This window comes from Toxotes jaculatrix, chromosome 8, assembly GCF_017976425.1.
Source record: "Toxotes jaculatrix isolate fToxJac2 chromosome 8, fToxJac2.pri, whole genome shotgun sequence".
Lineage (NCBI taxonomy): Eukaryota > Metazoa > Chordata > Actinopteri > Toxotidae > Toxotes > Toxotes jaculatrix.
In genome coordinates this window covers 15441192-15455925 of record NC_054401.1, presented here as the reverse complement: position 1 = coordinate 15455925, position 14734 = coordinate 15441192, and the positions used below count along the sequence as shown (strand labels likewise).

Sequence of the window (14734 nt, the reverse complement as noted above, 5' to 3'; positions counted from 1 at the left end):
GTAGTTGAAGTTGTTGGTCAACGCCAAACAGAACAGCTCTGGATGACAAAGAAGTGAAAATACCAAAATTGCTGACATCTGTTTGTTGTAGGAAGTTGGGACATCGATTTGGGATATTTGCAATACCTGACCCCACCATACAGGATGCGGGATTTTTTTTTTTGCAATGGATGAAATACAAATTGCAACATCTGTTTTATTTGGCCTCTTCTTGGTACAATGAAAATGAGTTACACACATTAATTAACTGTTTATCTGAATTTACCTGCAGTAGGGAAGCTGTCTGGAACATTGTTTTGACAACTGTAATAAGATATACCTTGTAAAGCCTAAAGTGACAATAGCATGAGAACAACTTTTTGTTGCCCTCACAAACACTAGTTTCTATACTGCTGAGTATCTGAATATGAAGATATCATCACTAATGTAGTATACATGAAACATTAAAATAAAATATCACTATAAGGAGTCCAAGATGCTTGCAGTTACTTCTCTGAAGAAGAAATCACTTGTTCATTTATATTTGCAATTGGCTTTTGCTGATATCTGTTCAATGGGTCTTACGCTCACACAAAAAAAATCAAAATACTTTTGAGCTTGTTGTGTACATGTCAATATAATCACAAAATGTGTCAGAGTGCGTTTCTGTTTGGTTTAGTGAGAGTGAAAGTGTCATCTATTATCATATTATCATATCATATTATCAAACACCTTATAGACTGCATAGTTACTCTTTGCAGCTTATTTGCAATTGTTTGTTTTTTTGTGCTTTTGTATGAAGTGTTTGTAAACGCCAGCTCTTATTTGTGCGGAGAATGCTTTTATTCTGAAATGAACACGGACAGGAAGTGTTTGTTGTGTTTGAGCAGGCGGAACAAAGTTGCGTGATGTTCTCAGTGGGAGGAGGGTTATGTTCAAGTCAGAGAAGGTATTAGCGAGAATCCTGTCAACAAACTCACATAGAGTGTGATTTATTACGTTTATTAAATGGACATTTCTTGACAGAAGCATTTTTAGTTCAAGGAAAGCGGTGAGAATTCTTTAGCAGTCGTAAATTATAATTAAAGCGTTGCAAATGTTGACGTTACATGATGTGGACGTTTTGTTTAGCTAGCAGGGTAACGCAGATACGCTAACGCCAGCTACTTGGTAAACGATAGGTCTCTTAAAGGCCCGATGCACAGGTGGCTAACGATTCTGGCAGGCTAACAGCACCTCTACATTTTAAATGTCAGTGTTTTACGAAACTGTTCGCTGATTGTAGTACTGACAGAGCTGCATAGCTAACATTAGCTAGTTAGCTACTGATCTCGCCTTGTTGGTGTTCATTGACGGGGGGCAAACCCAGTCTTTGGCACTGGAGTGATCAAAGTCTGTAGACCAGCTAACGTTATATGACATGCTTATGTTTCAGCTGTTTTTAGAGAAGACACAATGAGTGAATAATTCTAATATCTGCACTCTTCCTCTTAGGTTGAAATCACACCAACGTAAATCAGTGTCTTGTGTCCCTCCTGTATTGTGAACCCTGTCTTAATGTTTTTAACGTCTGTACAGCTTATTCTCAAGAAATACAGAGTAAATGTCATCTGTGCTCTGACCCCTGGAACCTCCAGCCCAGACGCTAATTTATGTTTTGTGGTGAGGCCATGACTACTGTCAACATCACCAGAGATATCCTGCACAGGCAGATCAGGGTGAGTAAACAAATGCCATAGCATGTTATGAGACTAATATACTAATTATCAGACAATGTGTTTTATGTATGTAGAAATTATCCTGGTAGGTCTAACCCGAATAGATTATCCCCAACAAAAAAGACCATATAATTTCTAATGTATAAAATCTGATGGAGACTTCACGTGTTCAGGACAAGAAAGCGCCAGGCTTTCAAAGGTTCTACCATGTGACTGACCCCTTCATCAAGAGACTTGGACTGGAGGCTGAGCTTCAGGTCAGTGACAACAAGTGTATATATGTGTCTGTAGATGCACAGAGGGTTGTGAAAAGAAGGGAGACTGATAGGATACACACATATATATATAACTATATATTTTCATATATTTGTCTGACAGTTTATACTGTGTGTTTCAACAGGGCCATACAGGCTGTGTGAACTGTTTAGAGTGGAATGAACAAGGAGAGTAAGTCTTCAAAGATTTTACCTTCTGAACAATTTCTAATCTCTGACCTGGGATCACTGGTCACGTTCCATCACTACAAAACTATGACAAAAGTCTTGTACATACTGTATGTAAAATGAAGGCATACCGTGTTTCACTACTTTGTAATGGCATCTATATGCATCCAGAAATTGCTCTTTGGCACTTAAACATTTTTCTCACACATGACACTTTCAGTGAGTTAAATGGAAAATAAATAAATAAAATAAAATCAGCTATTGCACCTTTAAAATGTTTGTCAGTATTAAGATTAGGAAGATTTTAAATTGCACTGGGCGTGAAGAGCCTATACAAATGTTGCTTGACTTGTCCTGGTCATTCTTTTTGTATTCAGTTTACTGGCCTCTGGCTCAGATGATCAACATGCCATCATCTGGGATCCATTCAGACACAAGAAGCTTACAACTATGCACACGGGTCATGCAGCAAATATATTCTCTGTAAAGGTAAGAAGGACTAATTGGAAGATGGATGTGAGCTGAAATCATTTACAGTGTCTGCATTTACTTACACATCGATTATCCAGTCATAGTGTAATCAAGGCAGTGATGTGAATAAGATGGAGCCTACTTTGTTGATTTATATCTTCGGGCAGAGAAAGAGTAGTGACTTACTCCCATTTTAGTGTTTAGTGCATTCTATCCATGCAAACACCTTAAGCTAACTTGGGCTCCTTATCACAATTCAAATTCTGGATGCTTTTGCCAGGCCTGCTGGTAAGATTCTTTGCTCTGCCTCACCTCACCCTTTAGTCATTAAAAATGCTCTCAGTGTTACAAATTCACTTCCTGTACATTAGGTGGCACTGTTGGCCATGTAATGAGTCGCATGTTATTTGGTGGAAAACCCATCTATGTACATGTTCTCCTGTACTATAACTACATAACAGAAATGAGGTCAAATACTAGAGGGAAATGTTATATTGTAACATAATGACATAATGGAGGTTGTGTCTAAAGACTTTAACCCATAGCATTGAAACGGGAATATTAATGGACTGCTCCCATGAGTTCCCTTTGGTTATTGGCCATGACTGGATTATTATATGCTTTAAAAATCAGCTAATCACAAGACATTTTGTATCTAATCATCAGGTAATTCTGGTCTGTTTCTCTGTCCATGCAGTTCCTTCCTCACTCTGGGGACAGGATTTTGGTAACAGGTGCAGCCGACACAAAGGTCCATGTGCACGACCTGACCGTGAAGGAAACCATCCATATGTTTTCTGATCATACCAACAGAGTCAAACGCATCGCCACAGCACCCATGTGGCCCAACACCTTCTGGAGTGCTGCGGAGGACGGCATCATCAGGTCAGAAGCCAGGGATTTAAATGGATTAAATACCCATGTTTTATTTACTAAAGTCAAAAGATATGTCATCCCTAGTTTTACTGCATGTAACATGTTCACTTTCTCCTTGTTCACTACAGACAGTATGACTTACGGGAAAGCAGTAAACGCTCTGAGGTGCTGATTGACCTGACAGAGTTTTGTGGTCAGTTGGTTGAGGCGAAGTGTCTGGCTGTCAACCCACGAGACAACAACTACCTGGCGGTGGGAGCCAATGGTCCCTTTGTACGCCTCTATGACATCAGAATGATTCACAACTATAGGTTGGTGAAGTTTTTGATGTCGTCCTGTGCGAATGATTCACCAGCCACTGAAGTGTGGTTTATTCTGCATTCCAGGTTTTAATATATACCTGCTCAACTGGGTTTTAACCAAGTTGTTTTGTTCCTTACACAGGAAATCTATGAGTCAGAGCACATCGGCAGCTGTGCACACATTCTGTGAAAGGCAGAAGCCCATCCCAGATGGAGCTGGGCAGTATTATGTTGCAGGTGCATATACAGCTGAATTGTCTGGTCTCAAATTTTATTTAATGGGTACATCTGGGTTCATCAGAAAAATGCACAGGTTACAGGAAAGTAACTGTGAAGCATGCGGTTGAATAACATCACTATCTGTTTGAATGCTCTAGGGCACCTGCCAGTGAAACTACCTGACTACAATAACCGCCTAAGGGTCCTGGTGGCCACCTATGTCACCTTCAGTCCAGATGGCACAGAGCTGCTTGTTAACATGGGTGGGGAACAGGTAACGCTTGTTAGAACAAACAAGGAATAGTGAGAGGAACTATTTATTTGTGGTCCATGCTGTAATTTTTGTTTTTTCATTTGTTTTTGTTTTTTTTATTATGGTTCTTCTAGGTGTATCTGTTTGATTTGACATTTAAACAGAGGCCATACACCTTCTTGCTCCCAAAAAAGTGCCAGTCATCAACAGGTAGGTCTGTGCATGACTGGTGAATGGTGCCTCATAGACTTTCATAAGTACGCTATCTATGTATGTATTGGGGTTTCTAAAACTTTGGCTTTCTAGGAGAAGTGCAGAACGGAAAGACAACCCATGGCGTCTCCAATGGAATTCACTTGCCAACTAGCCATATTCGCTTTTCCGGAAGCAAGACACGCTCTAGGTAGTTGTCTTTCTCCCTGTCAGTGATCGCTTCCACACACAGATTGATTGTTTGAAGGTTTGAGAGTGCACATAATTGAGTCGTGTTTCCTCTGTTCTCTTTGCTTTAGTTCCACTGAGCTTCCTCCTCACTTGGAGAAGATAAAGCAACAAGCTAATGATGCATTTGCACAGCAGCAGTGGACACAGGCCATCCAGTTGTACAGTTTAGGCATTCATCAGGCCAGCTGCAATGCCATGCTGTACGGGAACCGGGCTGCAGCATACATGAAACGCAAGTGGTAGGCCTCGTCACATCAGGATGCCTAAAGCACCACTGCAGTTGACAGTTCATCACATTTTCCTAAATGCTATGAAAGCAGATAAGTGTTTTGTTTACATCTGTGATTTACAGGGATGGAGACCATTATGATGCCCTCAGGGACTGCCTGAAGGCTCTGACTTTAAACCCTGGCCACCTGAAAGCACATTTCAGACTGGCACGGTGCCTGTTTGAGCTGAAGTACGTGGCTGAGGCTCTGGAGTGTTTGGACGATTTCAAAGGAAAGTTTCCGGAGCAGGCGCACAGTAGCGCCTGTGACGCCTTAGATAAAGATATCAAGGCCGCTCTCTTCTCTAAGACAGAATCAGGTATGAAAGGGAAAAATGGTACTTAGCTGTAGCTCTTATTTGTCAAACACGCATGTACACAGTTGGATCTTAAATTAAACATACAAGCCACACTGCCACCACCCTTTTGTTTGAAGACTTGGGAATAAAGTACACACTGTTCATACAAGCTAAAACAAATTTTTGTTAATGTGTTAATGACGCTTGAGTGATAACTTAGCAGCTGTGTCTTTATTATTATGTATTTACTGCCCACTCTTTCTTATTTTGTTAATGTGTCTGAATGGTTCAGTGATAATGAGTTTGATTTCTTTCCTCTCCAGCTGAAGATAAGAAGACCAATAGCTCCATTCGATTTCACTCATTCAGTCGGAAGGAGTCCATCCCTGAAGATGAGTTGTTGCTGAGAGAGCGCAGCTTTGACTACAAGCACAGATACTGTGGTCACTGCAACACCACCACTGACATCAAAGAGGCCAACTTCTTTGGAAGGTCAGGAGATCTCACTCTCAGTCTGCAGAGGCCTCGCTAGGGGGCAGTCACGAGCTCCATAGCTTAAGGCAGAGGACCACAGAGAAAGGGACACCAATCAAGAGTGCTCCGGTTTCCTCTAAACAGCAGCACCTGGTCTTTTTATACTTTAGGCCAAATTAAGTACTGTAAGTTGTGTTATTTGTGAAAAACTGTACTTCACCTCCACAATATTCAGTCAGAAAATCTGAATAACTAAAGCCACTAGAATATAAAACAATACTCATAATGCAACACAAAGTTCATTTCCCACTGAACCTTCTATACCAGTATGCTCTGATGAGCTACCTTTCACACCAGAACTAGGCAAGCCACGATTACACACCTGTACGGTGAAATGATTGAGTGTTCTGTGAAAGAAGTTCAATGCAAAACAATCTTCTAATTCCCAGTAAATGTAACACGTTCCAAGAACATAGCTTGTCAGTCAGGTCTGAATACTCTCCTTTTCTCGACAGCAAGGGGCAGTACATTGTCAGTGGCTCAGATGACGGCTCCTTCTTCATCTGGGAAAAAGAGACAACTAATCTGGTGAGGATCCTGCAGGGGGATGAGTCCATAGTCAACTGCCTGCAGCCCCACCCCAGCTACTGCTTCCTGGCTACGAGCGGTATTGACCCCGTAGTTCGATTATGGAACCCCAGACCAGAGGTATACAACAGATAATCTGTTTTTTATTTCTGCATAAATACTGCTATATTATACCATTTTTTTCATTACCGTTTCTCCTGCCCTCTACTTTCTCATAACACAGACGGAGAGTGAGAACGGGCGTGTAGTGGAGGACATGGAGAGTGCTGCTCAGGCGAACCAGCGGCGTATGAACGCTGATCCATTGGAGGTAATGCTGCTGAACATGGGCTATCGCATCACAGGCCTGCGTGGCGTTGGCCCAGATGGCTCAGATGATGAAGACAGCTCAGAGGGACAAGTGCAGTGTCGGCCAAGCTAAGCAAACTGTCAGCCATTCTGCAGAATGGATGTAGGAAGCAAAGCACTCTCCCAGCTCCTGTTTGAATCTTAATTTCCCCCCTATCTGACAGAAACATTGAGTGAATGTCATGTCACATCTCTGCACTATGCATCGCCCTCCCCTGTCCTAAGACAGGACCGGTGGAGACCACTTTGGGGAGAAGAATTCATGGAGGGTGGAGACAACACCCATCTCGCCCCTTCAAAGCACCAACAACACCTCAGCCCCTCCCTGCATCCTGTGGTGGCAGGGGGACACCTTTGAGGAGAGCACCTTCCACGTCACTCCCCAGTTTCTCACGCAGAAGGAGGAGTTCAGCACTTATCCCTCCTCAGGTTTATGTTGGAGAGACACACAACATGTAGAAGGAGAAGCCTGCAGTCAGGCGACCTATTTTTCAGGTCCGCGTGGCCACACAGTCGCAGTGTCCTCCATGGAGGATCGGATGCATCTCCTGCCTGCTCTACAGTTGGAGCTAAAAGTCACAGTGCCCGCTCATCTCAGAAAGGCTGCACACCCAAGTCATTGATTCTGAGTTAGACTTGATCATATTTTCAGTTGAAGTTTCGGTCACAGAAAGCCTAGAATTATTTAGAATCTCCAAGCTGTGAAAGCTGCTGGTGTTGCTCCAATGAAAAGTATTTACAAGCTTTGTTTATAACTGTCAGAAAAAAAACAGTGGTTTCTTCTGCCAAAGGTTGTCATCTATCATTTCAGCGGCCAAGGATTGTTTGTTTCCTCTGTTTCATTGAAACATAATTTTGGCAAACTGGTCTCCTTTTAGTTAAGAGGTTTTACTACAAGAGATTGTTGACACGATCAACAAGATATCGACAAAGAAATATTTGTAAAACAAAAATAACTTTCTAATACAGTTTTTGTTTTCAGTCAGACAGTCCCACTGATTGTAAATGTCATTTGGAATGAAATGTCAGTGTGAAACCTCTGTTGGGTATAAGTGGGACACAGATGCTAATTTTGTGGTAAATGCCAACCGGGTGCTACAGTAAGTATTTGGTGCCGATAGGTTTCCTGCCTACTAGCTGCGTGGCTCTAGCACTAGTCCTCTGCTGCAGTCAGGTGTTCAGTCCTGCTTGCATGAGGCTTCTCTGACCATAGTTATGGGCAAAAAAAAAAAAAAGAACAAGGACACAGAGCCATCCCATCCGTTGCTCAAAGAACACATCATTGGGTCTTCTTTGCCCTCAAATAGGGTAAATGTTAAGAAATGGGCCCTCAGCAACATGCAACACTAGGCTTTCATGTGTTTTACTTTGTTTATTAATTTGAGATACTCTGTTTTTCTTTGAGGAGTCCTATAATAACCTTTGTTGCAAACAAAGTAAGAAATAAAATTATTGAACACCTTATTGTCTGCATTCTTGATTTTTTGTTCCACCAGTGGTAAGACTGAAAGAGGAACTGTTTGTCCTTTTAGGGTAACAGTTACACAACAACTAGAGCAGTGCTGATGCAATGCTAACTAGGTTGGGAAGATGTTCTGTAGGCGAGGCTATGAACTTTCTGGTATCCTGCTCATCCATCAGTGTCTGCTCTACTCTCTGCTTTTGCTGACTATTAGGCAACAAATGTGAGCACAGTACATCACAAGCATGAGTAGTTAGGGGGAGCATCTCATGCCCCATATACTGTACAGTAATGAGGTGACCCAGCTTTAGGAGTAGTGGTTGTTACACACATGAAGCTCACGGCTGACTGAGCCTGTGAGTGTGGCTGCCAAATAGGGCTGAGATTTAATAGACAGTCCCAGTCCTGAAAAACTAGCTTTTTGTACTTGTTTGATAAATGTTTATCAAAATCTTTGGTGTGTTAATTTAAACAATACATATTCACATGAAATATTATGAAGGAGAAATTTTGTGTGAGAACAAACAAATAAACATAAATCTAAAATGTAGCTACCGTTGACAAAAATAATACATATTGTTGTTTTGGTAGACAGTTTGGTGTGTTTAACCCTGCGGTGCTTAATAAATCCCATTAAATGATGGCAATCAAACGCCGCAGCGGGTGCACTAATGAACGGTGCTGCGTTCACTGGCCGACCGTTGGTTCACCCAGCTGAGACGACGTCTGCGCGTTTCCGCTTCCACGCCGTCCGGCGTAGTCTGTGCGTCACTGTCAGCTTCTGTCACTCCGGGGCAGTGATGGCGGAGGCGGACGATATCGACATGATGATGAATTACCACGGGGACTTTTTAAAAAGCGACAGAAAAAGCAGCCGCTACCCCTACTGCATTGTCTGGACACCCATTCCTATTTTATCGTAAGAGGCCGACACTTCCAGGTCCTGCTAGCTTAGCGTTAAATGTGAAAGCTTGCCGCTCGGGCGGCAGGTTGTTATTTCTCAGACGTCAGATGAAATGAAGCAGATTTGTGATATCGGCTGGTCAATTCTTATGCTATTTCATTTTAATGAATTACTGCATTAAATGTACTGTACAGTATGTATTCTGCTACACAAGCCAACGTGCATGAATTGACATATGCGCACTATGTATGTATTTTAAGAGTCCCATTTGTCGATGTATTGTTTTCTGCTTGGTGCATCCTGCAGGTGGGTGCTCCCCTTCATTGGTCACATGGGTATATGCACCTCTTCTGGAGTCATACGAGATTTTGCAGGATCATACTTTGTCTCGGTGAGTTTGCTCTAGTTAATCCGTGTGTGTATCAGATGCAAGTGGGAGTGGAAGTGTGACATAAATTAAAGCCCTAAATACAAGCCCTAAATCTGAGATGTCATACTGAATGGAGCTGATGAACTGATGATAAATGAGTTGTTGCCTTCAGGCTACAACTCTCATATTTACTCATAATGTATGGTATCCACTGTATTTTGTGTTTTAAATACACCGGTGATGAACCTCTCAGATCTGAATTCCACAGTAATGTCAAGAATAATTTCACATGCGTGTTTCATTAAATGTTATAAAATATGACTGTTTCTTTTCTTCAGGAGGACAACATGGGCTTTGGTAGACCGACCAAGTGAGTTCATTAATCAAAATATTGTGTTTGAATAGAATTTCAGCAAGTAGACCACACCAAATCACACATTTAAAATAACGTTGATTGATTGGCAACTAATATTGCAGGTATTGGAAGCTTGATGTGGACAAAGTCTGTGGTAACGGAGCTGCCACATGGGACAAAGCAGTACATGATGCGTCTGAGGAATACAAATGTAGGCCGGTAAGACAGAGACAGTATTTAGGATTTTGAGTACATGTATTTCCATATTAATATCCATGTAATAATGATTTACTTTTTCTGTTACATTGAAGCACAATCTATGCTTTGATAACTGCCATTCCCACGTTGCCATGGCCCTGAACCTTATGCGCTACGACAACAGTACTTCTTGGAACATGGTGAACCTGTGTGCGCTCTCTCTCCTTAATGGAAAACATGTCAGGTAAGTATTTTTGCCTCATTCTGCCATTTGTTCAAGCACTGTAAGAAGAAGGTGTATACAAAGCCGAAGTCCTGCCCTGCATCCAAGTGAGCATCTGTGTCGTGGTCCTCCATTTCCCAGTGCACTTTGCCATATAGGGTCTTTATGGTTTAGTGGGCAGTAATATGTTAACATTTAATTATTTTACCAAAATAAAATGATGATTAATTTGCCAGCATTTACATTTGCAGCTTTATGTTAAATTCATTTGATAGATCTTTTTGTCCGAAGTTACCACGTACATACATCAGAAGCATTTGGGGAATTTGAATGTTTTGGTTGAAGACACTTCACCATTTGAACAGAAACAGCAGGGGAATCGAACAACCTATGTTTAACAGTCAATCCACTCTAGAGCCTGGCCTAGTTGCTTCATGGGTGTGCATCTGCAGTGCATTCTTGATCATGAACACCAAACTCGCCTATTATTTTTAAGTTCTGGTATTCTTGGTTTATATGTCCTTAGACTCTTTATTTTGATAAGAAAAAATGGCACAGAAAATACCTTTAACAGGAACAGAGGGAGAAGGAGGGAAGTGAGGAGGAAATTCCTTTTCCAGGACAGTCAGACATGCAATAGGTGTTGCACATAAACAGAGACGACAGAAGTAGCCATAGTAGAAATACAGGTTGGCAGTGGAAAAATATGGTTCCTAACGATACACACCTGAGGCATCTTCATCAAAGTCATGTACACACACTTAAATTGCTCAGCTGCTGGAGGCTAGTGAGCATTAAGAGACATATGGCTCAGAGAACCCCCGTCATTATTCTCCGCTGACCCACATAGGCAGCGCTGGCGTCACAGTTTGTGCTGCCTCTGCACATACACTCCCACGGCACAGGAGTCTTTTAAACAGAAGGGCAGTCGTGTAATTCATCACTGACAGCAGCGCTTCCCTCTGTGTCACCACTGGAGGTCACCTCTCTGCTGGGGCTCCCTGCGCCGGCTGGGTGGAAAGGACAGTAGGACGCAGGCTGGGGTGCAGCCACAGGGAGGGAGGGGAGCTGTGGGCCTCTGGGAGTGAAGAGACCAGACCATGTGATATAGCAACACACCTCACATGTCCTTGTCTGTCCAAAATATACAGGAGTGGGCCTCTCTGCTACACACACATATACACACCCCCCATAATATCCAGGTGTTCATGATTACTAACATGCGTTACCCTCTTTCTGTATTTCAGCTGGGCAGCGTTCCTCAAGACCTGGCTGCCCTTCCTCATGTTGTGTGGAGTCCTCGCCACCTTCATCCTAACACTCAACCTACAGTAATGGAGCAAGCAGCACGAAGGGATGACTCAAAGACTTTGGTTATACTTTATCGATTGTCACTGACGTGAATGAAGTGGTTTGATGGGACTTCTGAAGGACTTCATTGTCTGTAGTGATCTAGTCTCTAGCAGGGTAACTGAGGGCAAAGCCTAGCTGTCTGTGGGTAGTTCTGAAATCCCAAAATTATTGTACTTTTTATTTATGTATTTATTTATGTATTTATGAATTAGTAAGGTGTGTAAGCTACAGTATCTACAAAACAGTTCATTCACATAGTGGGTTCTATGTTTTTGTTTTGCTTATTGAGAAGATTACGATGGAAGATTACACTACAGCAGAGCAATGCTGGTGAGTTCCACTGATGTATTTTACATGGATGGCAATGATGAATGTGTTTCCAGTCTGGCTAATGTACATTTCAGTGATGAATGGCATCCAAAATGGACCACGAAATCTTAATGCTGAAATATATTCATCAATTATTTGTCTAAGAGATATGAGCCGCTACCAAAGATAGAATGATGTAGGACCCACATGTGAAAAATAGTGATATTATCCTGTAAAAATGTGTCCTCCCTTCAATCCACTTTCCTCTGTCGTATAAAAAAAATGAAGTGTTTTTTCTTTTTCTTTTTTTCTTTATTGCTTGCTTTTCTCCAGACAGAAACTGAATGCTTTCAAACCATACATCCTCATGCTGGAATGTTATTATTACTGCCGATTTATACAAAGTATGAGCAATAGTACATTACATTGTTGTATATCATTTATTTTGTTGTTTTCAATGCTGTGCACCTGAAAGAGTATTATTTATTGTTGTATATCTTTCTATCAGTTTAATATTTCTTTTGTTGTGGATTTTCTTTGGATGTGCTGTAGCCTTTTATACATCTCCCCTGTCAGACTGTGGTGTAGGTCACAGGCAGTGGATGCCCTAATCGTCCTCTGTACCTTTAAGGGAACCACGTACCTTTTTCATCCAACAGATTCTGCGTGATATGAACTACCATCAGTTTACTGGAACCTTTATTCCCAGAGTGGAACAGATGAGGGACTGATGCTGGAGCAGTCTTTGCCGCCTCTGCTTTATTTGATTAGTTTGTGAGAACAAAAGCTTTGCATAAAAGTTAGAATTTGACTTATAAATTCACATGGAATCAAGTTTTTTTTCTGCTATAATTTATACTCTTGTGTGTTAAAAATTTTTTTGACTCTTTACTTTTAATTGGCTGTAAAAATGTGTATTTTTGTAGTCCGCGTGTTTTTGGGAATTCTTCTTTGTGCACCACACCAGTGCTTGGGGTGTCCTTTTGGTTGTGAGTGTTTTGCCGTCACTCGCACAGTGAAATGCATTTCCAAGGATCTGCGCACGGTGCCACAAAGTATTCCAGGATATGCAAGGACTGCCATCATCACAGGGAATAATATCCACCAGATTGCACCTGATTCATTCACAGAGATGGAGAATGTCACTAACATCATTTTAAGCAATAATAGGTGAGAATGTCAGTATTTGTCTTTTTGTTTTTGTTTGTGTATATTAAGCCATATTTGGATAACATGACTAACTTTGTTGATGTGTATCTAATAAATAAACAACGTCTATTTATGTGGTTTTTATTAATTTACTTTAACAGCAAAACAGTGAGATGCATAACTTGTATGTAAGCATCAAAATAATATTAAAGTCCAAGGTCAGATGTTACAGTGTTAGCCGTCTTCACAGGATTACAGAGATGGCATCCCACAGCTTCTTTGCCCTCATCAACCTGCGCTTCCTGGACCTCAGCGGGAACCAACTGGCACTCATCCACCCGGAGGCTCTCAGCATACCCGGCAGTCCCCTTCAGGAGCTCAACCTCAGCCGCTCGCTGTACAACTTCACTGCCCTGACGGACCTCACCACGGCTCTGCGCTGGGGTGGCCTCAAGGGGCTCCTCCGCCTCGACCTCTCAGGGAACCACCTCGCCCTGCTTCCCCCGGGGATGTTCTCCCACCTTCCCAATCTGCAGCAGCTCTTCCTCACCAACAACTCTCTGGTAGCTGTCTACAGTGGGACCTTCTCTGGTATGAACCATTTGGAGCTGCTGGACCTGACGCACAATGCCTTCAGGACATTCAGGGACGATGCTCTACAAGAGCTGGAGAAGCTTGGGCACATCCGCATCCTTCTCGGTAACAACCCCTACACTTGCTCTTGTGAAATCCGTAATTTTGTCACTTGGCTGAATGAATCAAGAGCTCAGCTAGATGTGGATGCTGTGAGTTGCACCTCACCAAGAGCTTTAATGAACACCCGGGTGCGAGGTCTCAGTGTTCAGGCTATTGGGTGCATTGTTCCAGTCCAAGCAGAGGTGACTGACCTCACCCTGCAAACATCCTATGTTTTCCTAGGGCTGGTGCTGGGGTTTGTGGGGATGGTCTTTCTCTTTGTGCTTTACTTGAATCGCAAAGGCATGAAGAAGTGGATCATTGACATGAGAGATGCCTGTAGAGACGTTCTGGAGGGATATCACTACCGATTCGAGATTGACTCAGACCCCCGGCTTGGGCATATCTCAGCAGACAACAGCAGGGCACAAGGGCATTTAAGATTAGCTCTTTCACAGCAGCTGCCAAACGATACCTGTATTGTCCAGGTCCCCACAGACACACAGGTCAAACAGGTGACAACCTCCCCAGCTGTGAACTTATGATCTCTATCTAAACCTAAAATGATCTGAGAAAATATGAGCTAGACGTAGATATGAATAGTTTAGGCCAGTAAATTTATAAATTTAATTTAATGTTTTTGAGCTTCCTGTACATACCACAGTTATAAATCTCACCATAAAAGTGCCTTTGTGTTTTTGAGGCACCGGAGCATTGTACATGTAAATTGACATTAATATTGTACGTTTGTCATAAAATTTATAAGAATACAATATTTAGCTAGATTGAAATAACCCTAGACAACAAACATCTCAGTTATTGTTAACTGTGTCTCATGTCTTTATATATCTTGACATACAGCAGATAGAAAAATGATATAGATGGTAGCTAAGTAGCATGGAAAATATATGTTGACCTAAGAAAATACATAGACACCCAGTAAACTTTTGAAGGTTTTGAGGTCTTCATAAGATTTTCTATACTTTAAATGAATAAATAAATACTTACATTTTTAAATAGCTATGTGTTTGCTGAGTGGTATTCATAATGTGAT

At 41.8% G+C, this 14734-nt stretch overlaps 3 protein-coding genes across 6 annotated transcripts; all 3 read left to right on the top strand.

The window, feature by feature from the left end:
* Nucleotides 1-892: 892 nt before the first annotated feature.
* Nucleotides 893-8144, top strand: wdtc1 (WD and tetratricopeptide repeats 1). 4 transcript variants are annotated; one of them, XM_041045197.1, is made up of 16 exons: nt 893-928; nt 1558-1697; nt 1871-1954; nt 2098-2144; nt 2518-2629; nt 3309-3496; nt 3616-3798; nt 3932-4026; nt 4167-4282; nt 4396-4471; nt 4568-4664; nt 4774-4944; nt 5058-5293; nt 5596-5764; nt 6262-6454; nt 6558-8144. In XM_041045197.1, exons 2-16 carry the CDS (start codon nt 1632-1634, stop codon nt 6753-6755), a joined length of 2031 nt encoding a protein of 676 aa, XP_040901131.1. In that variant the 5' UTR covers nt 893-928; nt 1558-1631; the 3' UTR covers nt 6756-8144. The 4 variants fall into 4 exon arrangements, with proteins under 4 accessions (XP_040901131.1, XP_040901130.1, XP_040901132.1 ...); XM_041045196.1 differs by having other exon boundaries at nt 901-1030; XM_041045198.1 differs by having other exon boundaries at nt 903-1030; nt 1617-1697.
* An 800-nt stretch (nt 8145-8944) lies between these two features.
* LOC121186048 (transmembrane protein 222-like) lies at nt 8945-12741 on the top strand. The gene is made up of 6 exons (XM_041044650.1): nt 8945-9063; nt 9355-9439; nt 9757-9788; nt 9896-9992; nt 10085-10215; nt 11442-12741. The coding sequence occupies exons 1-6, from the start codon at nt 8945-8947 to the stop codon at nt 11527-11529; spliced, it is 552 nt and encodes a 183-aa protein (XP_040900584.1). The 3' UTR covers nt 11530-12741.
* Nucleotides 12742-12760: 19 nt separating this feature from the next.
* Nucleotides 12761-14225, top strand: LOC121186047 (trophoblast glycoprotein-like). Its single transcript, XM_041044649.1, has 2 exons — nt 12761-13026; nt 13256-14225. Exons 1-2 carry the CDS (start codon nt 12767-12769, stop codon nt 14223-14225), a joined length of 1230 nt encoding a protein of 409 aa, XP_040900583.1. The 5' UTR covers nt 12761-12766.
* Nucleotides 14226-14734: the final 509 nt, after the last annotated feature.

Coding starts and splice junctions, on each gene's coding strand:
- wdtc1 (XM_041045197.1), top strand. CDS start 1,632: ATGTTTTGTGGTGAGGCCATGACTACTGTCAACATCACCAGAGATATC. Junction 4,027..4,166: donor TGGGCAGTATTATGTTGCAG/GTGCATATACAG, acceptor TGAATGCTCTAG/GGCACCTGCCAGTGAAACTA. Junction 4,945..5,057: donor GCATACATGAAACGCAAGTG/GTAGGCCTCGTC, acceptor TGTGATTTACAG/GGATGGAGACCATTATGATG.
- LOC121186048 (XM_041044650.1), top strand. CDS start 8,945: ATGGCGGAGGCGGACGATATCGACATGATGATGAATTACCACGGGGAC. Junction 9,789..9,895: donor GGCTTTGGTAGACCGACCAA/GTGAGTTCATTA, acceptor CTAATATTGCAG/GTATTGGAAGCTTGATGTGG. Junction 10,216..11,441: donor CTTAATGGAAAACATGTCAG/GTAAGTATTTTT, acceptor TCTGTATTTCAG/CTGGGCAGCGTTCCTCAAGA.
- LOC121186047 (XM_041044649.1), top strand. CDS start 12,767: ATGTGTATTTTTGTAGTCCGCGTGTTTTTGGGAATTCTTCTTTGTGCA. Junction 13,027..13,255: donor ATCATTTTAAGCAATAATAG/GTGAGAATGTCA, acceptor CCGTCTTCACAG/GATTACAGAGATGGCATCCC.